This window comes from Physeter macrocephalus, chromosome 4 (assembly GCF_002837175.3).
Source record: "Physeter macrocephalus isolate SW-GA chromosome 4, ASM283717v5, whole genome shotgun sequence".
Lineage (NCBI taxonomy): Eukaryota > Metazoa > Chordata > Mammalia > Artiodactyla > Physeteridae > Physeter > Physeter macrocephalus.
The window spans coordinates 72768749-72792414 of NC_041217.1; the positions used below are offsets into that span (position 1 = coordinate 72768749).

The following is a 23666-nucleotide window of genomic DNA, read 5'->3' on the forward strand; positions in this document are numbered from 1 at the left end:
GTGGTGGGGGGTCGCCGGGGCTGGAGGAGGAGGGAGTTTGAGTGTTCAACCAGGACAGGAAGGGAATTGCTGAGCTCAGGGATCCCCTCCCTTTCCCACCCCCAGCTGCCTCTGTTTCCTCCCTCATTCCCCCGCTGCCCTCCCTCAGCTTCCTGCTCCCTTTGGCCTGCCCATGTCTGGTTTGGATTGACCCAGACCTCCTCTTGCCACCCTCCTTTCCTCTCACTCCTCCATCCTTCCCTCCCACTCCCACTTTATTCCTCTCCAGATTACTTGTTGTTTGTACCGGGGCAGGAGGGCATGGATCGCTCTGCCTTGTAAGAGTTCTGGGTTGGGGCAGTGCTGGAGGCTTAGCCCCTCAGAGACTGTGAGTCAGCACTGTCCTCGGGATTGGTCTCTCCCCTTAGCTTCCCGCCCCTGGGGAGGAGCCAGTCAGCTCTAGGTCCAGCCCGTTCTCCTCACAGCCAGAGAAGAGGCTCCACGCTGGGCGGGGATGGGGCCTGAAACTCTCTGGGCCTGAGCCCGGGGAGCCAGAGCCACTTGTCCCTCTCCCTCCCCAGGACCCTTGAGATCCCTGGGCCAGAGAGGTCCGATCAGGCTAAGGGCCTGGGATGCCCCCTGCCTGGCCCCCTTGCCCTGACTGGCAGGGGGGCCAGGCTGGGCAGCAGCCTCCCTCTCACTCCAGCCATGGATCTCCTGCCCCCCAAGCCCAAGTACAACCCACTTCGGAATGAGTCTCTGTCATCGCTGGAGGAGGGAGCTTCAGGGTCCACCCCACCGGAGGAGCTGCCTTCCCCATCAGCCTCGTCTCTGGGGCCCATGCTGCCACCTCTGCCTGGGGACGATAGTCCCACTACCCTGTGCTCCTTCTTCCCCCGGATGAGCAACCTGAAGCTGGCCAACCCGTCTGGGGGGCGCTTGGGGCCGAAGGGGGAGCCAGGAAGGGCAGCCGAGGATGGGGAGGGGATCGTAGGGGCAGCCATGCCGGACTCAGGCCCCCTGCCCCTCCTCCAGGACATGAACAAGCTGAGTGGAGGCGGCGGGCGCAGGACTCGGGTGGAAGGGGGCCAGCTGGGGGGCGAGGAGTGGACCCGCCACGGGAGCTTTGTCAATAAGCCCACGCGGGGCTGGCTGCATCCCAACGACAAAGTCATGGGACCCGGGGTTTCCTACTTGGTTCGGGTGAGTGAACATCCTCCCTCCCACTCCCTCCAGTTCCTCTGCTCACTAGTCTCTTTTTTCCTGCTCTTCCCCAGCAACTCCCTTGGTTTCTATGTTCTGTTTCTTAAACCTTTCTTGCCTGTTCTCTGATTCTTTCGCCCCTTCCCTTCCAGCTCTGTCTGGGGCCCCTTCCTTCTTGTGACTCCCCCACCCCCACCCTGCCATGCTTAGCACAAAGCCCAGCACAAGCCCTTAGTAAGTGTTGGAATGAGTGACTCTTGACTGTCCCCTCCAGTCTCCTCCCCCTTTCTGGAGATGTCACTCCATCCCACCCAGTGCCTGTCACTCCCCTCCGAATTCTCTTCCCACATGCATGAGGTCCCCCAAGCTTGCCTTCTCTCCTCACCCTGTTGTTCTGCATGTCGTGGGATGTATCCACGGGCAGTGGGCAGAACTTCTGCATCCTTACGGAACAAGCAGGGAAGAGTCCTGGGCTTTGTGAAGAGGTGGGGGGCGGCGGCTGACTCTTCTCCTCCCATCCCTTCCCTCAGTACATGGGCTGTGTGGAGGTCCTGCAGTCAATGCGCGCCCTGGACTTCAACACCCGGACTCAGGTCACCAGGTTGGTGGGGTGGGGGGTGGAGTGTGGGGGTCCTGGGATTTGTGAGGGGAGGGGGGAGTGAGTCACTTGGCAGTGGCGCTAGTGATGGCTCATCTTTGGGTGGTGAAGGGGATTGAGAGAAAGTTAGGGAAGGGAGTCGAAGTCTCAGTGAAGAGAGGCAACTCTGACCTGGCTCCTTCTTGCTTATGTAGCCTGGGGGGTTGTGGGGGAGGTGGCAGAGGCAGCTGGCAGCTGGAACTTGAGTGGAAAATGGGGGTAGATGGAAGGTTGCCGCTGCCTTTGGGAAGGGGATGGGACATTTGGTAGCTGGAAGGGGGTGGGCCCAGACCCACTGAGGCTCTAACCCAATCAGCCAGGAAGCGGCCTCTCAGTGTCATCAAATATTAAAGGCCCTTAATTCAATCCACCACGACAAAGAGCCTGGAGTGCCCCTGGAGTCTGGCCTGGCCTTCCCCTCCCCCAGCCCTGTGGCAGCTCCAGCCTGGTGGGAGGCAGGCCATGGGTCTGAGTACCCCTCTTTCCCCAGGGAGGCCATCAGTCTGGTGTGTGACGCTGTGCCGGGTGCTAAGGGGGCAACAAGGAGGAGAAAGGTAGCTGGGGTCGATGGGGCTAGGGGTGCTGCTGGGAGAGGTGGAGGAGCAGGGGGAAGGCTGGTGTGGGGCGTGCGGGGAGAAGGCCAGAAGGCAGGAGTGTGCGGTTTCCTGGTGTGGGGAGCCCCCAGCTTCTGAGATCCTCGGGCCTTTCCCTAGCCCTGTAGCCGTCCACTCAGCTCCATCCTGGGGAGGAGTAACCTGAAATTTGCTGGAATGCCAATCACTCTCACCGTCTCCACCAGCAGCCTCAACCTCATGGCAGCAGACTGCAAACAGGTTGGTGGAGTGGGGCGGGGGGACCAGAAACATTGATGGGAGGGCTAAGTGAGGACCCGGTTATGAGGGCAAGAAATTCGGACGGAAGGCTTGGGAGCAGCAGGACGGTAGGGAAGGAGGAGATTAGGAGGACATGGGTTGAGAAGCCAAAAGGATGAGACTGGGACCCCAGGGTCCTGGGCCAATGGTGGGGGGCGCCCAGTGGGCCCTGAGGCTGCCTGACACACGTCATTCCCTTCCTTCTCCATCCCCTGCCCTAACCCTCAGATCATCGCCAACCACCACATGCAATCCATCTCGTTTGCGTCTGGCGGGGACCCGGTGAGTGGGGGAACGGAGCACGAGCACGGGGCATGGGAGAAGAGTACTGGGCTAGGGGTTGGGAAGACACTGGCTAGAGAAGGGAGCCTGCTAGGATTGAGGTGATATCTGAAAAGGACTGGGTTTGAGGGGTCAGGAGTGAGGTGGGGCTATGAAATTTAGCTAACTGGCCTCTTCTGACTCTGTCCACCCCAGGACACAGCCGAGTATGTCGCCTATGTTGCCAAAGACCCGGTGAATCAGAGAGGTGAGGCGTGGTGGGGAGCACTGGGTGGGGCCCGCTGTCCGAGAGGTAGGTGAGCAGGACCCGGCGGCTCCTGCTGTAGAGGACAAGGGCCCCTGTCTGCGCCTCCTCCTGGCCACGCTGCCCCCAAGCTCCCTGACGGCCTCTGCTGTGCCCCCAGCCTGCCACATCCTGGAGTGTCCCGAAGGGCTTGCTCAGGACGTCATCAGCACCATTGGCCAGGCCTTCGAGTTGCGTTTCAAACAATACCTCAGGAACCCTCCCAAGCTGGTCACCCCCCATGACAGGTGAGTGGGCCAGGGATGGGGGGCGGCCAGCTCTTGGGCCCCAGACCGGAATTGGAAAAGTAGGTCTGCTCTTCCCACACTTGAGCTCAGAGAGGTGCAGGGAAGGAAACAACCTGTGCGCCCCTGCTTCCCACTTCCTGCTATTCTTAAGTTTCCTGTGGCCATCAGAAAGGTCTTTCGAGGCCCTGCCTGCTGCAGGGCCAGCTCTTCCTGTCGTGTGCCCATGGTGGAGCTGTAGTCCAGGACGTCCACGCTGCAGCTCTTCCCTGGCTAGATGGGCTTTTCTTTTCCCAGCCATCTCATTGCTGGTCTGTCCTTTTGTGCGTTTCTCCATATTTAGTTTAGTTCTTCATTTTCTTGCCTCTAGAAGCCGTCAAGAATTTGGGCGAGGGAGGATGGCTCTTTCCGGAGATCCTTACCTTTCCCACCTCAGACCAGTAGTATTGAGTATTTAGAGGAGGTTAAACTATTTTGGAGCACCCCCCTCCCTGGTACTTAGTGCTCCCCCTCCCTCTTGGGAGACAGCATAACGATCAAGGGCATGACTTTAAAGGCAAATCTGAATTCACATCTCAGCTCCACCACCTTTTAGTTGTGAGACCTAAATCCTTTTACCCCGACCCTCATTTTCCTCATCTATAAAATCGAAGAAGGAAATAATATCTACCTTATAGGGTTGCCAGGAGGATGAAATGATTATGTATATGAAACACCCAGCCTCAGGCCTACCCCTCAGGGAATGCCCAATACGTGACCTCTGTTCTGTCTGTTCTCCATCCTCTTACCCATGTTCTTTTCTTCCTCCTGTCCCTCCCAGGATGGCTGGCTTTGATGGCTCAGCTTGGGATGAGGAGGAGGAAGAGCCACCTGACCATCAGTACTATAATGACTTCCCTGGGAAGGAACCCCCTCTTGGGGGGGTGGTGGACATGAGGCTTCGGGAAGGAGCCCCCCTGGGGACTGCTCGACCCACTCCACCCAGTGCCCAGACCCCTAGCCACCTGGGAGCCACGCTGGTAAGTTGCTTGCATGGAGGTGGGCTGGGCCCAGGATGGCAGCGTCTGGTTAGGGCCTCTGGTCTCACCCTATTTTTGTCCCTTCAGCCAGTGGGGCAGCCTATTGGAGGAGACCCAGAAGCCCGCAAACAGATGCTGCCCCCGCCACCCTGCCCAGGTATGAAGGGAGCTGAGAGGGGCAGAGTAGGGTGTGAGAAGCAGGGCGGGGATCACTGTAAAGCCTCCCTTTCCTCAGCAGGCAGAGAGCTCTTTGATGATCCCTCCTATGTCAACGTCCAGAACCTAGACAAGGCACGGCAAGCAGGCGGTGGGACCGGGCCCCCCAATCCTGCCATCAATGGCAGCGCGCCCCGAGACCTCTTTGACATGAGTGAGTGTGCCCCTCTCCTTTCTGCATCTGCGTCTTCCCACTTGGTTCCTCCTCTTTTCTTCCTGGCCTCCCCTCCCTGAAGGTCTGGCCCTTGAGCACGTGTTGTGCCAGCTGCCTCTTCTAGCCCTCTCTCTGTACCCCCAGAGCCCTTTGAAGATGCCCTGCGGGTGCCTCCACCTCCCCAGTTGGTGGCCATGGCTGAGCAGCTCCGAGGGGAGCCCTGGTTTCACGGGAAGCTGAGCCGGCGGGAGGCTGAGGCACTGCTACAGCTCAATGGGGACTTCCTGGTGCGGGAAAGCACGACCACGCCTGGCCAGTACGTGCTCACTGGCCTGCAGAGTGGGCAGCCCAAGCACCTGCTACTGGTGGACCCTGAGGGTGTGGTGAGTATTGCAGGGGTATGGGTGGGTGAGGCAGAAAGGAAGGTGCAGTACCCTCCTGTGCAGCCCTGTTCCTGCCTCACTGCTTCCTAGACTTCGCCCGCTGGGCACTTCTATCTGAGCCTCCCCTGCTCTCAAGGAGCCTGGCATTCCCCCTCTAGTGGCTTAGGGTTCCTTCCCTTCTCACATCCCTGAACTTGAGCTGTTTTCCCTTCAGTCCCGGCCAATCCCCAAACCTTATGCCCACGAGTGCTGGAAGGTGCTCATGTCACCTGAGTCCCTCTTTTGACAAATGAGAAAACCATCCTTAAGAGGTTGTGATGCTCCATGTCAGATGGTTAGAGGCTAGGCACCCCAAATCTCCTCTCTCAAGAGGAGCCAGGGGCCTCCCCAGCTTCTCCAGACTCAGGGCTCAGACCAGAGCTCTGTCTCCTGTCTGCACTGTCCCTCTGCCCCTCATAACTTTGGTCTCTTTTCTACAGCAACCTCAGCCTCCTTTGCTTGTCTTTGTTGTACTGTATATCCTCTTCTGAGACATACCAGCTTCTTCCAGGTCAGGGGAGGAGTAGCTGTCCCTCAGCTTCATGATTTCTGGGCTGATGTCCCCTCTGCCTTTTCCCAGTTCACTGACCTGTCCATTCCCACGGCTGTATCTCCAGCTTCTCTTTCTAGAGAAGCCTCAGTTATCAGGACTGACGGCCCTCCCACTTCTGCCATCTTTTTCTCCTGCCTCAACCCTCTTGAATATTCCAGCTTCCTCAGTTTTGGGGACTGAGGTCTTATTTGACTCTTCACCTGAATTGACCTTCTCCCTTCCCACTTCCCAGGTTCGGACAAAGGATCACCGCTTTGAGAGTGTCAGTCACCTCATCAGCTACCACATGGACAATCACTTGCCCATCATCTCTGCGGGCAGCGAACTGTGTCTCCAGCAACCTGTGGAGCGGAAACTGTGATCTGTCCCAGTGCTCTCTCCTAGAAGATGCCCTGCGACCCCTTCCACCCTATTGCCCAACTCTCAGGACCTCACTTGGGAGTGTTCTGTGGGCTTGGCCTTGTGTAGGAATGGGGGTAGTGTGGACATTGGGTTCAGCATCCAGCTGAGTGAGAGGGTTTGAGTCAGGAGCCAGGGGTAGAGTCCTACTTCTCCCCAAACCTCACCAAAGTATTAATGTACAGAGTGGCCCCCTTCCCTGGGCCTTTCCTGTGCCAACTTGATACCCCCTTCCCCAAGGTGGGTGCTGGAGGCCTGGGCAGTATGCCTCCTTGTAATGGAAAATGTCCTGTGGTGATAGGCCCAGTGGAGCAATCACCCTTCCAGGGAAGGGGGAATGAATCACACCTTTAGTCTGCCCCTGGGCTCAGGGTACCCCAGACCCCTCTCAACAACCCTCCCTCCCAGCGTTTAAACTTTGTGCCTTTGACCATCTGCTAGGTCTGAAGATATTTTATGCAAAGAGTTCTTGGGCCCCTGAAGTCAAGCATGGGGGTGCTGACACCTTGGCTTCTGGGACCCCGTCCTCTCCTTGCTCAGTACCCCCTCCCGTTTAGGTTGGGTGAACAGAGGCAGGAGTGGCAGCTGTCCCCGGGGATGCAGCCCTTAGAGATTGCCTCAGAGCCCCCTCCCAGCCAGTGGGGAGATGGACCCTCCCCTTGCTCAGTGCCTCTCGGGTAGGGCCCCTCACCCCAGGGGGTCTATATATACATTTGGCAAGTCCACCCCCCCCACCATGTTGCATGCATGTTATACTCTAGAGCCAAAGTACAGCCCTTCCTCCTGTAGCCTCTGCCCTGCCTCCCCCTGCTGGGGTGGTGGGGGGATGACTGAAGTGTCATCCTAGGTGGATTTTGTGGAGGTGGGAACAGGGGCACTGAGACTCTAAAGCAGTAGACAATCCCCAGATACCATCGGTAGATTTGGACCTGCGTTTATTTTTTATTTTATATGCATATATTTTAGGGCTGTAGATTTACTTCACTAATTTGTTTTCCATAGCTTATTCCTGAGCACAAAATGATAATAATCGATTTATACATCACCTTTTTGACTTCTCAAAGCCCTTTTACAACTATTGGCATTTTCCTCACCCCGGCCTTTGCCGGTAGCGTTGTCTTTTCTGAGAGACCAGAGGCCGAGTGTGAGCTAGGACTAGAGAAACTTGGACCTCCCACCGCGAGGCTGGGAGGCAGAAGTTTGGCTGAATGAGTGTTAGTTTCACACCGGGCGGGAGGGGGCGGGGGCTGGGGGACACTTAAAGCCTGCAGTTATTGAATCCCTTCTCCAGGCCGGGTCCTGCCGCAACGACAGAGGAGCCGGCCCTGCTCTGTCATTAGGCCTTGTGGATAAGGGAGGGTGGACTATCTAAATCCTCACCTCCCTTTTTTTTCTTTTCTTATTGTTTGGATGTTTTCACGGGTCTCACTTATACCAAAGGGAAAGAATCTTCATTAAAGTCCATATTTCTTCTACCTCGGCCTCCTGGTCCCTGTGGCTGCCTATTGTTGGCTGTGGGCCCCCCGCGGCGGGAGGCCAAGGCCGCCTCGGGGCGCGGTGCGGCCCGGCCCACCTGGCCTCGCTCGGGTCGCGCCTCCTCCCGGAGGAGGGGCGCCGGGAGGGCGCGGCGGGGTGGGGAGTGTGGGGCCATCATCCAAAGAGATGTTCGTGTCTGCCGCTGGGGCCGTGGCGGCGGGGTGGGATCGCGGCCGGCCGAACCCCAGGCGTCTCGGGCTTCCCGGGCGCGCGCTCACGCCCTCGCGCACTTCTGCGGCGGCCCCTCGGCGGGGGATGGTACGGCCCAGCCGCAGAGCCCACGGCCGCCGCCTGCCCTAGTGAGCGGGCACGCGGCGCTCCCGGGCTTGGGACGGCCCCCCGCCCCAGGGTCGTGCCTTGGTACCGCCCTGCCTGCCTGGCGCTCGGGGGAGGGTGTGACCCGGGCCTCGCTCCCCCTCCTTGCCTTGCGCAGTGGTGGCTGCCACGCCGAGTTCCGGTTCCTGTGGCTGCGGCCGCGGGCGGGCGGTGAGGCTAGGCGAGAGTGCAGTTGGCGCCCGGGCTCGTCGCCCCCGCCTCGCCGCACCTCCGGCTTGCTGCCGCGCGGGGGCCTGCGCCGCCCCTGCCTCCCCTTCCGGGCCATGGTGCAACCCCAGGGCGCGTCCGTCCCCCGCCGCCGCTGACCCCGGTCCCCCACTCCATGGCCGCCTCGGCGCCGCCCCCACCGGACAAGCTGGAGGGAGGTGGCGGCCCCGCACCGCCCCCTGCGCCACCCAGCACCGGGAGGAAGCAGGGCAAGGCCGGTGAGAGCGCTGAGGGGGCTTGGGGCTGGCGAGGCCGAGAAGTTGGGGACCTCGGAGGGAGGGCTGGCGGGCGGGGGAGGTGGTGGTCCTCTGGCTGAGGGCCCTGAAGGGAGGGGAGGCTCAGGTGAAAAGGATGGGTGGGTGAAGCCCTCCAGGGGTTGGGGGCAGGGGCTCACAGATTGCGGATCCTAGAGTTTGGGGCACCTGGAGTTCAGGAGCCACTTGGGAGTCTGAGGGTATCAAGAGATGGGGCGTCTCATTTGAAGAAAGAGGCAGCTGAGAGTGTAGCGTCCAATTTATTTTTAAAAGTGTACCATTGTTAGGATCTGTGAAGTAAATAAACAAGAGTATAATAAAGTTAGAAGAGTTCCTTATATCATGGCTGCGAGAGAGGAGGTTGGAGAAACCTCAGGGTAACTTGTGTCTGCCTTTTACTACTTTTCCAGGTCTGCAAATGAAGAGCCCAGAAAAGAAGCGAAGGAAGTCAAATACTCAGGTGAATGGTGGTTGGTAGTGGGGGTAATTCCTAGTAGCTCCTTTGGGTGCTCTGCTCTGCCTCTCCAATGTCTCTACCTTGCATAAGCCGCAGGGAGAAGAGAAAGTTGTCTTTCTTGTTCTGTTTCTGGTCCTTTCCTTCAACTTCATAACAGATTTTAGGGGTAGGAGTGGGGATGAGATAGTTTGACCAAAGGTCTTATCAGTCAGGATTAGAACCATTCTCTCCCCCGTTTGTGCTGTTGTGTTTCCCACATGATGATAACAGCTACCACTTACTGAACCTTTTCTAAGTGTCAGGGATTGTGCTAAAATGCTTTTAACAGTTTGGGGAGATGGGCATTGTCACTATTTTACAGATGAGAAATCTGAGGCTTAAAAAAGTTAAATGCCTGCTCCAGGGCCTTGAAGTTACTCAGTGTCAGAGCTAGGATTCCAGCGTAGTTCTGCCAGTTTTCAAAACACAGTTAGTGCACTATGCTGGTTCTTCTCTCCACCCTCAGTTTCTTTGTTGCATTCTAAGGTCCATCCTGATTTAAGGTCTGAGCTGGCCAGTACCAGCCTCCAAAAATGTGTATTGTGTTTCTGATGCTCTGCTGGGTTAGCTCTCCGTCTCCCTCCATGACCCTCTTTCCCTCCTCTTTTCCCCCAGGGCCCTGCATACTCACATCTGACGGAGTTTGCGCCACCCCCGACTCCCATGGTGGATCACCTGGTTGCATCCAACCCTTTTGAGGATGACTTCGGAGCCCCTAAGGTGGGGGGTGCAGCCCCTCCATTCCTGGGCAGTCCTGTCCCCTTTGGGGGCTTCCGTGTACAGGGGGGCATGGCAGGCCAGGTACCCCCAGGCTATGGCACTGGGGGTGGAGGAGGCCCCCAGCCTCTTCGTCGACAGCCCCCACCTTTCCCTCCCAACCCCATGGGCCCTGCTTTCAACATGCCCCCCCAGGGCCCTGGCTACCCTCCCCCAGGCAACATGAACTTTCCCAGCCAACCCTTCAATCAACCTCTGGGTCAGAACTTTAGCCCGCCTGGTGGGCAGATGATGCCAGGCCCCGTGGGGGGATTTGGCCCCATGATCTCACCCACCATGGGACAGCCTCCCAGAGGGGAGCTGGGCCCCCCTTCTCTCCCCCAACGCTTTGCCCAGCCAGGGGCACCTTTTGGCCCTTCTCCTCTCCAGAGACCTGGTCAGGGCCTCCCCAGCTTGCCCCCCAACACAAGTCCCTTCCCCGGTCCGGACCCTGGCTTTCCTGGCCCTGGCGGTGAGGATGGGGGGAAGCCCTTAAATGCACCTGCTCCCACTGCTTTTCCCCAGGAGCCCCACTCAGGCTCCCCGGCTGCTGCTGTTAATGGAAATCAGCCCAGTTTTCCTCCAAACAGCAGTGGGCGGGGTGGGGGCACCCCAGATGCCAATAGCCTGGCACCCCCTGGCAAGACAAGTGCGGGCTCAGGGCCCCAGCCTCCCCCAGGCCTGGTGTATCCATGTGGTGCCTGTCGGAGTGAGGTGAACGACGACCAAGATGCCATTCTGTGTGAGGCTTCCTGCCAGAAGTGGTTCCACCGCGAGTGCACGGGCATGACTGAGAGCGCCTATGGGTTGCTGACCACTGAGGCCTCTGCTGTCTGGGCCTGCGATCTCTGCCTCAAGACCAAGGAGATCCAGTCTGTCTACATCCGCGAGGGCATGGGGCAGCTGGTGGCTGCTAACGATGGGTGATGCTGGCGAGGTGCCCAGGAAGTGCATACGTTCCTCCCTGCTCTTCCAGGGTGGTTGTTTTCCTGTCTGGCTCTTGGTCCTTGTTTCCACTGGCTTCCCATCCCCATGGGGCAGAAACACAATGGCTCCTAGGGGCAGAAAAGGAACTGAGTGAGATAGGCAGGCAGAAGAGCCTGGATTGCTCACTTTTCTGGAAACTTATGTGTTGAAATCTACAGAGGTCCAGGAAACCAAAGCCCTGCCAAGCAGAGCCATTTTTGGTGGCTATCTCTGGAGGCCTAGGGGTGTGGCTGCAAGAGAAAAGAGGCTGGAGAAAGATCTGAAGGGCAGGAGTGTCCTCTCTACAGATGATGGATACCCCCAACACCTGTGCCTAACACTCCTATCTAGCCCCCCGGCCCCAGCCTTAGTTTTTGGAGTCCAGTATTAAAGGTTTCTGGCCAGAGGAGTTGGGGGTCTCTTCCCATCTCTGCAGTAGCCCTTTCATGGGTGCTGGGAAACAGCTTTAGGGAATAAATGAAGATTTTCCCCTTTTCTTACCTTCCCCTTGCCTCCTCCAAGACCTACCCAATTCCTACCCCCTCAGAGAACCAAATAGCTTGAAGAAGCAGGAGAGTACGTGGCTATGGCAGTTTCTTGGTGATTTGGGGCTTCAAGACAGTAGGTAAGAGATGCTGTCAGGACATATCTTCCTCATACCAAAGTCACTGGTCCTTTCTCAGACTCTCTTGTGCTTTTCCCGTAATGACAATATTTTTGCTAAGAATTGGGATATGTGGTCTGACAGAGCAGAATATTTGATGTTTGGACTGTCCTGGAAGCCTGGACTCTGGCTGTACACGCTCCCCCATCTGTTGCACATTATTCGCAGCACTGGTCTTCAACTTTTGGCGCCTTTACTTCCCTGCTTCCCTGGCTTGATTGAAGGAAAGCTTGAAGAGGCGGAGCCCTTATACCTCATTTTTTTCTCCTGATGAAAGGATCCCTGTCTCAGCCTGTGGGTGGGGAGGTGGCAGGACCCTTATTGCCATGGTACTAAAATGCAATCCAGAGCCTGGATGTTTTTTGTTCCTCTCTTTCCCTGTTACTCTTTATATCTTCTCCGGCCTGGTGATGTAGCTGTTCTCATTCCTCTCAGCCAGGGTCCTGCACTGGGCTTTGTTTTTATTTTATTTTGTAAGCACTGCCTGCCACAGACGGGCCAGCGGCCTGATCAGGAGCCCCTCACAGCTGCTGTCTCTTCTTTACAGCTCATGCACACATTCCTCAGTGGGGTGGGGAAGGCAGGCTTGGGGTGTGGCCCTGAGAGGAGCTGGTGTTCCCCTGCCCCCACTTCTCCCGGGACCCTAGCGTGTGAAGAAAAGACAAAGGTACACTGCAGAACTCTTTTGCCTACCCAGGTGTAGCATGCAGCCTCTGAGGCTGTGAGAAAGAAGGGAGCGGCCTCTGGGCCTCTCTCCTCCAGTGTTCCCTGCCGTGGAACAGCAGAGATGGTAGCCCCCCCCCCCCGCCCCCGCCCGCTGAGCTCTGTGTTGTGTTTGTGGTTCTGTTTGCCTCTCTTTTATCGGTTGCTATTTTTGTGGTCTCCCCCATCTCTGCATTTGGTAAGATGGCTCTTGCTGCGGGTGGGGGGGGGCGTGTCTGCTCAGTCTCTCTCTCCCTCAGTCCACTGCTTTTTGGAAGGAAGCAGGGGTGGCAGAGATGTGGTGGGGAAAGTTTTGTACGGTTGGGTTAATAAAATGACTTGGAAAATCCAGACCAGGACTCCTTGCTGTTGGGGTGTACAGGGTTGGAATGAGCCAGTCACTGCTGGTCAGGATGGTTGCAGGGTGAGGATATGTATCCCTCAGGGTCCCTGGAGGTGGGAATGGCAGAAAGACTCAGGCCCCTGAGCTGACCCTGGTACAAGCCGCAGGGCCCAGGGAGGCCTCTTGGCTCCACCTCTCCCCCTGTGTCCCTGCTGCGAGAAACAAGTTTCCTTTCTGAGCACGTTCCTGGGCCAGGCTTGGAGCCAAGCAGGAGCTTTGGCTCCAAGGCTTCAGGGAGACAACTGCCTTTAGAGCTGGGGTTAGCGCTCGCACTCCCACACCCGAGTTGTTTGGGTTAGGGGTCGAGCGTAGCTCCAGGGGTGGGGGAAGGGGCTGCCTTGGTCTAGCAGATTTCATTTTTGGATGCTTTTCAGACCCCCATCCCCCTTTAAAAAAAACAGCGGCATCCTTAATCCGCACCGGAGCAGGGTAAGGAGAGTGGCAGGAGGGCTATTTCCAACCCATAATTTGCCACTCTCCCCTCCCCCATCCTGCAGCTGTCTCTGTCTGTCCTGGAACCAACCTGCCCCCTTGTCCTGGAAATGTCACCCCTTGCCTTTCAGTTTTGGGTCTTCCCTCCAGAAATTGTTTAGACACTGGGAAAGGAGGGAAGGTGACCCAGGATTCAGTTTGCTGGAAGTCCAGTGTCCCACCGGGAGGTAAGCCCAGGTTTAGGGGCTCTGCAGGTACCCCCTCCCCTCTCCTGGCTCTCAAGTTTAGCTGTTATTGGCCAAAAGTTTCCGCCCCCTCAGGGAACTTGACTTTCCATTGGCCAGTCCCCAGTCACATGACCTTCCTTTCTCGGGGCTGTAAAGCTGGAGAGCCAGCAACAAGTTCAGCTGAAGACTGAAGCAAGAGCTGGGTCAGGTAATGCCCTAGCGGGGAAGGGGCCGTAGAGATCCGTAAGAGAGGAAGGATGGAGGAGAGAAGGGCAGAGCTCTGAAGGGTTGGGCTCCACCGAGGATCTGCAGAGCTGTTTGTTACTTCTGGGCTGGCGGAAGGGGGATCATGGGCGGCCGTTTACAAAACAGAAACTTGCTCTTGGTCCCCCAGACAAGTCCTAGGTCCGTTGCGTTAGAGGTTTGGGGGAACAACTCTTAGAGGGGTTGAAATTAGCTGGATGAGACTTCCCAGCTTTCTACAGAGAGGGAGAGCTCCCCCTTTAGCTGCCTTTTAGAAACAGCACAAGTCCCTGACAGTCCTTACAGGACGTTTTTGTTGAATCCTGCCTGAATGAAAAGAGAGGGAGTAGTGAGGAGGGGTTGGAGGTGGGTTTTCTTCCAAGAGGTTGATGAGAAGAAAGAGATCTGAAAATAGCAGGGAAGGGTGGAGATTAAACAGCAGAAGGAACTTCCTAATAAGGCGGTGAGATGCTGGCTTGGGAGAACTGGGAGATCTTTTGGAATGCTGGGTGAACCCAACCAAGAGAGAGATACCAACCAGGGTTTGGAACAGACTGTCTTCTGTTTGGGTCTCAGAAGTGTTTGTCTTGTTGACCCAAATACCGTTGCTGGTTTCCATGGAAACAGTGTGTCTGACATCACCCTGGTTGCCATGGTGCCTGGTTCTGGAGGACCTGAGCAGGCTGTACACAGCCAGGGATAAACAGGGACTTCAGACCAAGCTGCTGCTACTTCCTTCCTGCCACCACCTGTTAAGAGTCACACGCAGCAACTGGGGATGGGGAGATGATGACAGAATGGCGGGGTTGGGGCCTGAGACCAGAAGGCAGCACAGTGATGGTTCGGTGGATGCCTGTAGAAACCGGCCAGGGGTGTCCTGTTGGACGTGGTGTGGGGAAGTCACTGCAGCCATTCTCCTGTCTCCTTGTGGGATGGGTGCATGTGTCTGGGAGGCATGGGTATTGGGGGATGCTGTGAGGGGGTCCTTCATCTGTCCTGGGCTTGGATCTTGATTGGCAAGGACCACAGGAGGTTTTTAGGGCACCATGTAGGACTCACACTAGCTCAAACAGAAGGGGGAATTGTGGTGGTTTCCCAAGGTAGAACTGCCACACTTCTACCCCAGCCTCACTTCCTTTTATCAGGGTTTCCTTTCAGAGTCCTTTTCCACTTGCCACCTTTCTAGTCCGTCAACAAGCAGTCATGTAGTCTCCTCTAAAGGATCACAATCCGAGATTCGAGGGGGTCAGCTCCTCTATCCCTCCACCTTTATGCCAGGTCCCAATTGCCAGCCTGGGGGAATAGTCTAGGCCATGGATGGAGGGGTAGGTCCCTCTCTTCTTATCCTGCCTTGTGTCAGGCTTTGGAAGCTGGAGTAACTTCCCACGCCCACTCGGCCAAGTCAGAGCAGATTAGCAGGGGTTAGGACCACAACCCTGATTTTTGTCCATGCTTTGCAAACTGTAAAGTGCTTTATACATGATAGCTGCCATAAATCCCTTTTGCCAGTCACCTTCAAGTTCCCTAAGATGAAATTCTGGAGTTTACTAAGAAGGGAAACAACTTAGAATGGAGAGTGAGAGTGACAAAGAGATTTACTAAAGGTACATTCAGGTGGATCTAAGCTATGCCAGTTGTTCTCAACCCTGGCTGCACATGAGAATCATTTGGGGGATTTAAAAAAAATCCTTGCCTGAGCCTGACCCTTGAACACAGTTGTATCAGAATCTTAGGCGATTCCATTGTGTAGCCAGTGTTGAAGACCCCTGAACTAGACCACAGAAAAGACTTATGGTGGGTGATGGGTGGGTGACTTGGGGGTGAAGGAGGCCATTGAGTCTTCTTTTCTAGGCCCTGGGGAAGAAGGTGGTGATTATGGGGGAGGCTGGGGAGGTGAAGGGAGGGCTGGGTTGTTCCTCACTCTTTTTAGCTGTTCATCGTTGGCAAGTCAAGTCAGCCAATTTTCTGGCCTTCATTTCCCTTCATTTTCCCTGACTATAACATGAGAGAGTTGGCCTGGATTTTTCCCAAAGCCTTTCCAGCCCTTTGCTTCTCTGACCTTTCAAGGTCAGTTCCATTTCCCAGTTTACCAAGGGCTCTTTCGGTCCCTGGCAGAGGCAGGCTTCACTGTGGCTGTTGGTACGTTCTGATTTGAAAGGCAAATACTGCCCAGAAGAGCTGAGGTGCTGGGGTCAGAAGACTGGAACCAGGCTGGTTGTGGAAGTGGCTGCCCAGCCCTTAAACCTTGGAACCCGGTCGAGGCTGCTGTCTCCATCCTGCCTCCCCTGAAGGGAGCTGGGGTCCTTAAGAAAGACTTTCTCTGCAGGTGGCAGCCTCAGTAGCCTTGGGGACCTCAGCAACTATGGCCTCCTGCCCAGACTCGGACAATAGCTGGGTGCTTGCCGGCTCAGAGGTAGGAAAAGCAAGCCTGGGAGCCATATGGAATGGGGGTTCCTGCAGGGCTGGGCTGCTTGCTGGGTCTGTCCCCTTCCTTGGTCTTGGTGATCATGTGCATCACCTCCTGCTGGCTGTTAGAGGAACTCTAGTGGCAGGGAGAAGGCCATCAGGCCCCAGGAGTTAGGTGTTGGGACTTGGACCATGCCTTGAAAGAAGGAAATTGCTGGGGTAAGCTGTGAGAAGCAGGGAAGATATTCTGGTGGGGAGACCAGCATGAGCAAAGGTTCTGAGGCAACAACGGGAGAGCCGTGTTGGGGGAGACCAAGGAGGTCCATTGGAGGAGGTGGAGACATGGGTCAGATGGTGTTGAAGTGAGGTTGGGCCAGAGCCTGGGAACCTCCAGAAGAGGCCTGAAGGGCCTGGCTCAGGCATTCGGGCCTCCTCTTTGATGGGAAATCATGGAAGGGCTCTGAGTTGGAGGGAGTCAGGACCATCACTGCCTTGGGCAGAGGGTGCAGCCACTGTGTGGGCTGGGTGGGAACTGGGGGAAAGCGTTTTGAAGGTCCTGTAGTCCAGGTTGTAGTTGGTGGAGTGGGAGCCCAGTAGACTGCTGTGCCCTGAAGCCACTGAGAAGGGGGCCAGCGGGATTGGGGGGCTGAGTGTCTGGAGAAGGTTTATCAAGGGCTTGGTATGTTCGTACCGCAGGGAGGGAAGAAGGTGAAGAGCTTGAGTTAAAGGCGTCGGGTTTGAGTGGCCTTGAGGAGGAGACCAGTTGGGGGTGAGGGAGCTGCCCTCAGGATGATGCTGGAGCAGGACCCATGGACTAGGGCTGGCCGGCAGAGGGGACGGACACCATGCTTCCAGCCAGAGCCCTGGCCCCCTGTTGAGGTGCCTTTGCTGACAGCTGGGGGACCTTGGGCCAGTCGTTTCGCCTCTCTGTCCTCCCCTGTAAAAGGGGAGTTGTGATTCTTGCCTGGTAGAAGGGGCCATGAGAAAAAAGTAACTTGAAAATTGTAACAGTGGTCCACCGCCTTGGTCAAGTGGTGCTTCTTCATTTAACAGAAACTTGGCCTCCGAAAGTTCTCAGAGCAGCAAGTGAGGTTAGGGAATGGCCGAACACTGCGTCGAGCTGAGATGCTGCAGTGCCAGCTGACCCCCACCCCCTCCCGACTTTGGAGCAGCCCACTACTGAGTGTATTATATTTTTGTGAGATGTGGGTTGAGGTCCCTGAGCAGTGCGGCTGGTCCCAGGCACCCCAGTAGAGCACCACTTGGTTTCGTCCTGCTGTCCTTCCTCTGGAGCAGCCCTTCTGCCTGTGCCCCTCCCCCCAGAACCTGCCTGTGGAGACTCTGGGCCCTGAATCCAGGATGGACCCAGAATCTGAGAGAGCTCCCCAGGCCTCTTGGAGCCCCTCCAAGGCAGCTGCTGAGGAATTAGCTGGGACCTTGGATGGAGAAGGTAACAGGGCCCTACTGAGGGTGGAGTGCAGCCACCTCTCCTCCATGTTCTGGTGTTTCCCAGTTTCCTCAGGGAGAGGGAGGCTGGTTGGTCTTATTTCTGGCATTAATCTCAATTTAAAACCTTCCCTCGGGCTTCCCTGGTGGCGCAGTGGTTGAGAGTCCGCCTGCCGATGCAGGGGACGCGGGTTCATGTCCCGGTCCGGGAGGATCCCACATGCCGCGGAGCGGCTGGGCCCGTGAGCCGTGGCCGCTGAGCCTGCGCGTCCGGAGCCTGTGCTCCGCTATGGGAGAGACCACAACAGTGAGAGGCCCACGTACCGCAAAAAACAAAACAAACAAACAAAAAACCTTCCCTCATTCCACCCTGGCTTTCTCCTGCCCCGTCCAACCTGGTTGGGGCCTGTGGGAGCCAGAGGGCCGTGTAACACATTCCGTTGGGGGGTAGTGGTGTTTCTCCTTAGCCTTTTCTCCTGCCATAGAGACCCTGTTCCAGAGTGAGAGCTCCCAGTCCAGGCCCATTCTGCCAGAGGAGACTGAGGCCAAGGTGAGGACCTTCACTGGGGGAAGGGTGGGAAATGGGGAGGGCCGGGAGCTGCTCATGGCTGTGTCTGCATCAGGGTGTCCTGGAAGGTGATGATCGTGGAATGGAGCCCCCTGGCCCAGGAGACACAGAGGCCCAGGGAGACTTGGAGGAGACCCCCGAGGCGGTAGGCCTGGGACCGGACACACAGGACCTGGAGGATCAGAGTCCCCCCAGCAGCCTGCCCTCATCCCCGCAAACAGGTGAGAGTTCTCCTTGTCTCCCCCTGTCACTATCCTTCTAGAAGGTGTAGGAGTGGGAGTAGATATCGCTACTGAGCACAGCTCTGGGCCAGGCCCTAGGACTTAGCAGCTTGGTGCCCTCCTTAAATTGTATCAGTGGGACCTCACCACCACCCCTGGGGACACTGAGGCTCAGGTTAAGTCACACAGCCGGTAAGTGGCAGGGCCTAGGTCTGGTCGACTCTTTTGTCTCCGCCGTGGGGCCTCCTCTTTTCTTGCCTCTAGATTCAACTCTCATTCCCTGAGTCCCTTCCGTGTGTCAGCTCTGGGGAAGGAGGTTGGCTTCATGGCCTGTGTAAGAGGTGGACCAGACTGAGCCAAGATGCAAGTCAGACCTATGAGGGGTGCAAAAAAGGAGGGGAAGGGTGGTCAGTCACGGGACAGGTCGAGGGCAAGGGAGAGGCAGGGACAGCTGGGGAAAGGGGCACACTGGAGGTGTCATCTGAGTGGAGCCTTGAGCAAAGAGTAGGATTTTAGTCAGTACGGTAGGAGGAAGAGAACATTCCAGGCCAAGGCTGCGGCATCAACAAAGAGATGGGGCCCCCTGTCCTGTGCTGAGGAGGCTGTTTCCAACGCTGGTGGCAGAGGAGTGTATGAGTCCATCTCTGTTGAGGGGGGACAGGGTGGAGGAGGAGGCCGGGGGCTGGGGCCATTTAGGGGGCAACTGACAAAGCCGAGGAAGACCTGAACTAAGGCAGATACAAGGCGAGTGACGTTGAGATGTTTAGGTGTCGAGTTGTCTAACTGTCTGCGTGTGGGGTGAAGAGGGAGGGCTGAGGTTGGCTAGGTGGGAACAGTGGCGTCTTTCCCTGCAGTGGGGGAACACCAGAAGAGAACCAGTGTGTTGAGTGTTTGGTCCCCAGGGACTCCCAGGTGGGAGTGGCCAGGAGGCAGTCAGACGTCCACGCCTGGAGCTCCAGGGAGGCCAGGTTGGGAGTTACTGAGGAGGGACTCATCTGCTCTGCGGGGAAGCCAGCGGGGTGGGTGAGATAGCAGGTGACTTGTGTGTATGGTGAGAAGAGCAGAAAAGCAGAAATGGTGTCAGGAGGACCTCTGCCTCCAGGACCGGGAAGAGCCAGGGACTGAGCGGAGGCACTGGGAAGGAGTGGCCAGGGTTCGGGCAGAACCCAGAGCCGGGAAGGTGCTCCACGTGAGGCACGTGTGGGAGGAAGGAGTGCACTTTTAGGGTGAAAGCTGCTCTTGTAGTTTGCAGATTGAAAGGACTGGTCTCCCCCCAGATGTAGAGAACAAACGTATGGACACCAAGGGGGCAAAGTTGGGGGGTGGGGTGGTGGGGGGATGAACTGGGAGATTGGGATTGACATATATATACTAATATGTATAAAATAGATTACCAACAAGAACCTGCTGTATAAAAAATAAATAAAATAAAATTCAAAAATTCAAAAAAAAAAAGAAAGCACTGGTCTCCCGCCTCCAGACTGGGTGGGGGTGGTCACTGATGCCCTGGCAGACGTGGGCAGGGTCTCCAGGCGCCCCCTCTGTGGTCAGGGCTGGGGGCCTCTCGTGTTTGCTTCTGTTTCCCGTCTTTCTGTATGTCCCATCGCTTCCATTGCTTTACTGCCCTGTCCCTATCCCTTCCTCCAGCTTGGATCAGGGAGGAGGCTCACTGCTCCAGCAGTGAGGACGACACCGACATGGATGTGGCGGGTCTGCGGAGACGGCGGGGCCGGGAGCCCAGCACTCCTCAGCCTGTGGCCCCCCTGGGTGTGGAGGACCAGGCTGGGGGTGAGGGTGCGGGCAGGGAGCTGGGCATCTCCCTCAACATGTGTCTCCTCGGGGCCCTGGTTCTGCTGGGCCTGGGGATCCTCCTCTTCTCCGGTGAGTGGTCCCTCTCCTGATGAGGCCTTAAGCCTCCACTCTGGCCCCTTCTGCCCTCCTGCCGCACTTTCACTCCATTCCACCCCCTCCTCTGAGGGCCTGACCAGACTCCTCTGTCTCCATTTCAGGTGGTCTCTCAGAGGCTGAAAGTGGTGAGTGAGGACGGGCCCTGACTGGTTCGTGTCTGTCCCCTTCCAGCCCTGAGAGAGGCTGATGGGGGCAGTTCTCTGGGTCAGGAGTAGGGATGCTGGGGGCTGTACATTTTTTGCTCAGTTATAGGTCTTGTCAGCTATTCAGGGTGACCCTTGACCCTTTACCTCGCTGGACTCTCAGCCATAGGGTGGGTCCAGGGCAGGAGGGTTACTGTGTGTGTGTGGGGGGGGGGCGGGGAGGAGAGGGCTCTGTGTGCCTTGGGGCCAGTTTCAGGATTTCACTTTCCTACAGGGCCGAGGGGGGGGGGGGGGGGGGGGGGGGGGTTGGGGGGGGGGGGGGGGGGGGGGGGGGGGGGAGGAGAGGGCTCTGTGTGCCTTGGGGCCAGTTTCAGGATTTCACTTTCCTACAGGGCCCATGGAGGAAGTGGACCTGCAGGTCTTCCCAGATACCGGCTGGGATACTGAGATGCTGGAGGCTGAGGGGGATGGGCAGGCATGTGTGACACTCTCCATTGGTGTGAGGGGCCTGGTGGGGGAGATTCAGGGCTGCGGGGATGACTGACTCCTTTGCCCTTAGGATGGGCTAAAGCAGCAGCTGCAGACCTCAGCGCCCCCTGACAGTGTTCCCAGCCTGCAGAACATGGCCCTTCTGCTGGACAAGCTGGCCAAGGAGAACCAGGATATCCGGCTGCTGCAGGCCCAGCTGCAGGTGGGCACAAGCAGGAGGGGTGGGCTAGACACCCTCCCTAGGCCAGGTGTCTGTCTGTCCTAGTGTCCTCCCCCAAAAGAAGTTTCCTGTGTTCACCCACACACCTTGATCCCCTCCCTTTCCCACTATAGTGAAGTCATCTTCTCAGTTCTCTGTTCATGTCCTGCATGCTAAGGGTTAGGCCAGGACTGGCATACCTGCTTCACGTGGCATGCCACCTCTGCTTGATTGGCATGGTCCGCTTGGAGCATTGTGTGGAGAAGGATTTGAAGAACATGCCAAGGCTCAATGGGAAAGAAATGCTGAGATCAATTAGTAATGTCTGTTCTGGGTATGGGAGGTGGAAATTGGGCAACGACAGCCACATCTTGGCTATCTTTTGGTGAATCGGAGAAGTGTGTGCTTAAAAGGGACATAGAAGCTGAGGCCTGTGATGGAATTTGGGGATCCCAGGGCCTGGTGAAGGGTGCAGATGGGGCAGGGGATGAGAACCAAATCCTCTGAGTTTCCCAGGCCATAAAGTCTATGATGGAATGGAATCAGGGTAGAAGGCACTGGGGCTGTCCTTGACTCCTCCTTGTGCTCTCCATCCCTACTCCCATTCCAGGCCCAGAAGGAAGAGCTTCAGAGCCTGATGCATCAGCCCAAAGGGCTGGAAGAGGAGAATGCCCGGCTCCGAGGGGCCCTACAGCAGGGCGAGGCCTCCCAGCAGGCTCTGGAGTTAGAGCTGCAGCAGCTGCGGGCCCAGCTCCAGGGCCTGGAGGCTGACTGTGTCCGGGGCACAGATGGGGTGTGTCTCTATGGGGGCAGAGGCCTGCGGGCTGGCAAGGTCACCAAGGAGCAAGGCCCAAGGGGGCAGGTGCCAAGCCCTGGCTTCCTGGAGCAGAAGAAACAGCTAGAGGCTGAGGCCCAGGCATTAAGGCAAGAGTTGGAGAGGCAGCGGCGGCTGCTGGGGTCTGTGCAGCGGGACCTGGAGCAGAGCTTGAGGGATGCGGGCCAAGGGGACCCAGCCCATGCTGGCCTGGCTGAGGTGGGTCACAGACTGGCCCAGAAGTTGCGGGCCTTGGAGAACTGGGGCCAGCGCCCTGGGGTCCCTGCCAATGCCTCAGAGGCCTGGCATCAGGAGCCTCACTTCCAGAGTTCCAGGGAGTGGAGCAGAAAGGAAAAGTGGTGGGAGGGGCAGAGGCACTGGAAGACTGACCACTGGAAACAGAAGAAGGAGGAATCTGGCCGGGAAAAGGAGAAGAGCTGGGGGGGTGAGGAGGACAGGGAGCTGGCGGGGAGGTGGAAGGAGGGCAAGCCAAGGGTGGAGGAGTGGGCCAGCAAGAAGGATGGCAAGCGACAGGGTTCTAAGGAGCCCCCCAGGAAAAGTGGGAGCCCCCACTCCTCCAGAGAAAGGCAGAAACACCCTCAGTGGAAGGAGGGGGCTAAAGACAGGCATGACCCCGTGCCACTCTGGGCAGAGCTGTTGAGGCACAAGTACCAGGCACCCCAGGGCTGCTCGGGTGTGCACGAGTGTGCCCGCCAGGAGGGCCTGGCCTTCTTTGGCATGGAGCTGGCCCCTGTGCGGCAACAGGAGCTGGCCTCTCTGCTGAGGACGTACCTGGCGCGGCTGCCCTGGGCTGGGCAGCTGACCAAGGAGTTACCCCTTTCTCCTGCTTACTTTGGTGAGGATGGTATCTTCCGCCACGACCGCCTCCGCTTCCGGGACTTTGTAGATGCCTTGGAGGACAGCCTGGAGGAGGTGGCAGTGAGACAGACAGGTGATGACGATGAGGTGGATGACTTTGAGGACTTCATCTTCAGCCACTTCTTTGGAGACAAAGCACTGAAGAAGAGGTGGGCAAGCTGTGGGGGAGTTGGGTCGGTGGGACAGAGCAGGAGGCAGGAGGTGGTGGTAGGGGGTGTGAAGGAGCCAGGGCCCTGAGCTGGGGCGGGGTGGCGAGGTGTTCTTCGGTTTAAGGTTTTATCTTTGCTTTTAGGTCTCCCCTCCCCCCTAGCCAGTACTTTTCCTGTCTTCCCTTGGGGTCAGGAAGCTGCCTGTGCTCACCCCAGAGTGGTCCTGGGGAGTCCCCTTCTGGGCTGGGGGAATTTTTCCTCCCGAGTTACCCTGTACTGCCCATACCTGCAAGAGAGATTGCTTCCCACCTTCCCGCCTGCCCAGCTGGGGCCTTCATCCTGGGAGACCAGGTCTGGCCACACTCCCCTCCCCCCGGTATGATCGATGGTGACTGCCTGTGTCGCCTGTCTTAGGAGGAACAGGGTCCCCTCTCCTCAGGGAGCACCTTCTCATCATGTGGATGTGCCGTTGTTGTCTAAAGGCCTCTTACTGCCCACCCCCCCACCCCATGCCTCTCCACAGGTCTGGGAAGAAGGACAAACACTGGCGGAACCCCAGAGTTGTGGGACCCAGGGAGGAACACAGCCACCAGCGCCAGGGCTGAGGCCCCGTGCTGTCTGTCCCCTGGGAACCGTTAAACTGCCACCTCCCTTGGCTCGTTTGGTGTCCTTGGATATCCTTCACCGAGGAGAGCGGAAATCACCCAGCCCGGCACTGAAACCACTTTTGCTAGAAAAAGGTCTTCGCTGGACCTGCCTTGCTATCTATGCAAATGTATGCAAATGCTCAGGGCCCTGGGCCGTGACCCTTGCAGCCTGATTGTGTCACGCCAGTGTGAAGGGGGCGGGGAAGAGAAGCCTGTTTTTTGGGGGGTGGGGTGGAGGTAGGGGGGATGGGGGCAATTCTAATTCTGAAGCCAGAGAGCTTTCCTCCGTGTGTGTGTGTGTGTGTGTGTGT

General features: G+C 57.4%; 2 protein-coding genes across 6 annotated transcripts; both read left to right on the plus strand.

The window, feature by feature from the left end:
* The first annotated feature begins 346 nt into the window (after positions 1-346).
* On the plus strand, positions 347-7746 carry SHC1 (SHC adaptor protein 1). 3 transcript variants are annotated; one of them, XM_007108901.4, is made up of 12 exons: positions 351-1182; positions 1713-1783; positions 2310-2373; positions 2533-2652; positions 2920-2973; positions 3169-3220; positions 3378-3504; positions 4322-4520; positions 4608-4677; positions 4759-4890; positions 5035-5273; positions 6098-7746. In XM_007108901.4, exons 1-12 carry the CDS (start codon positions 688-690, stop codon positions 6224-6226), a joined length of 1752 nt encoding a protein of 583 aa, XP_007108963.1. In that variant the 5' UTR covers positions 351-687; the 3' UTR covers positions 6227-7746. The 3 variants fall into 3 exon arrangements, with proteins under 3 accessions (XP_007108964.1, XP_007108963.1, XP_007108962.1); XM_007108900.4 differs by having other exon boundaries at positions 354-1182; positions 4756-4890; XM_007108902.4 differs by lacking the exon at positions 2920-2973 and having other exon boundaries at positions 347-1182; positions 4756-4890.
* Positions 7747-8181: 435 nt separating this feature from the next.
* On the plus strand, positions 8182-23584 carry PBXIP1 (PBX homeobox interacting protein 1). 3 transcript variants are annotated; one of them, XM_024116127.3, is made up of 13 exons: positions 8238-8561; positions 9008-9057; positions 9709-9813; positions 15813-15899; positions 17216-17342; positions 17824-17888; positions 17962-18127; positions 19775-20008; positions 20137-20160; positions 20571-20653; positions 20738-20869; positions 21477-22708; positions 23232-23584. In XM_024116127.3, the coding sequence occupies exons 1-13, from the start codon at positions 8459-8461 to the stop codon at positions 23311-23313; spliced, it is 2490 nt and encodes an 829-aa protein (XP_023971895.1). In that variant the 5' UTR covers positions 8238-8458; the 3' UTR covers positions 23314-23584. The 3 variants fall into 3 exon arrangements, 2 of the variants coding, with proteins under 2 accessions (XP_023971895.1, XP_023971897.1); XM_024116129.3 differs by lacking the exons at positions 8238-8561; positions 9008-9057; positions 9709-9813 and adding an exon at positions 13385-13451 and having other exon boundaries at positions 23232-23583; XR_003679491.2 differs by lacking the exons at positions 15813-15899; positions 17216-17342; positions 17824-17888; ... (5 more) ...; positions 21477-22708; positions 23232-23584 and adding an exon at positions 12027-12532 and having other exon boundaries at positions 8182-8561; positions 9709-11440.
* Positions 23585-23666: the final 82 nt, after the last annotated feature.

Excerpts from the sequence above, each read along its gene's own strand:
- SHC1 (XM_007108900.4), top strand. The coding sequence starts at position 688 with ATGGATCTCCTGCCCCCCAAGCCCAAGTACAACCCACTTCGGAATGAG. Across the intron at positions 3,505-4,321 it reads CTGGTCACCCCCCATGACAG|GATGGCTGGCTTTGATGGCT; the intron begins GTGAGTGGGCCA and ends TGTCCCTCCCAG. Across the intron at positions 4,678-4,755 it reads GCCCCCGCCACCCTGCCCAG|CAGGCAGAGAGCTCTTTGAT; the intron begins GTATGAAGGGAG and ends CCCTTTCCTCAG.
- PBXIP1 (XM_024116127.3), top strand. The coding sequence starts at position 8,459 with ATGGCCGCCTCGGCGCCGCCCCCACCGGACAAGCTGGAGGGAGGTGGC. Across the intron at positions 9,814-15,812 it reads ATGACTTCGGAGCCCCTAAG|GTGGCAGCCTCAGTAGCCTT; the intron begins GTGGGGGGTGCA and ends CTTTCTCTGCAG. Across the intron at positions 22,709-23,231 it reads GACAAAGCACTGAAGAAGAG|GTCTGGGAAGAAGGACAAAC; the intron begins GTGGGCAAGCTG and ends GCCTCTCCACAG.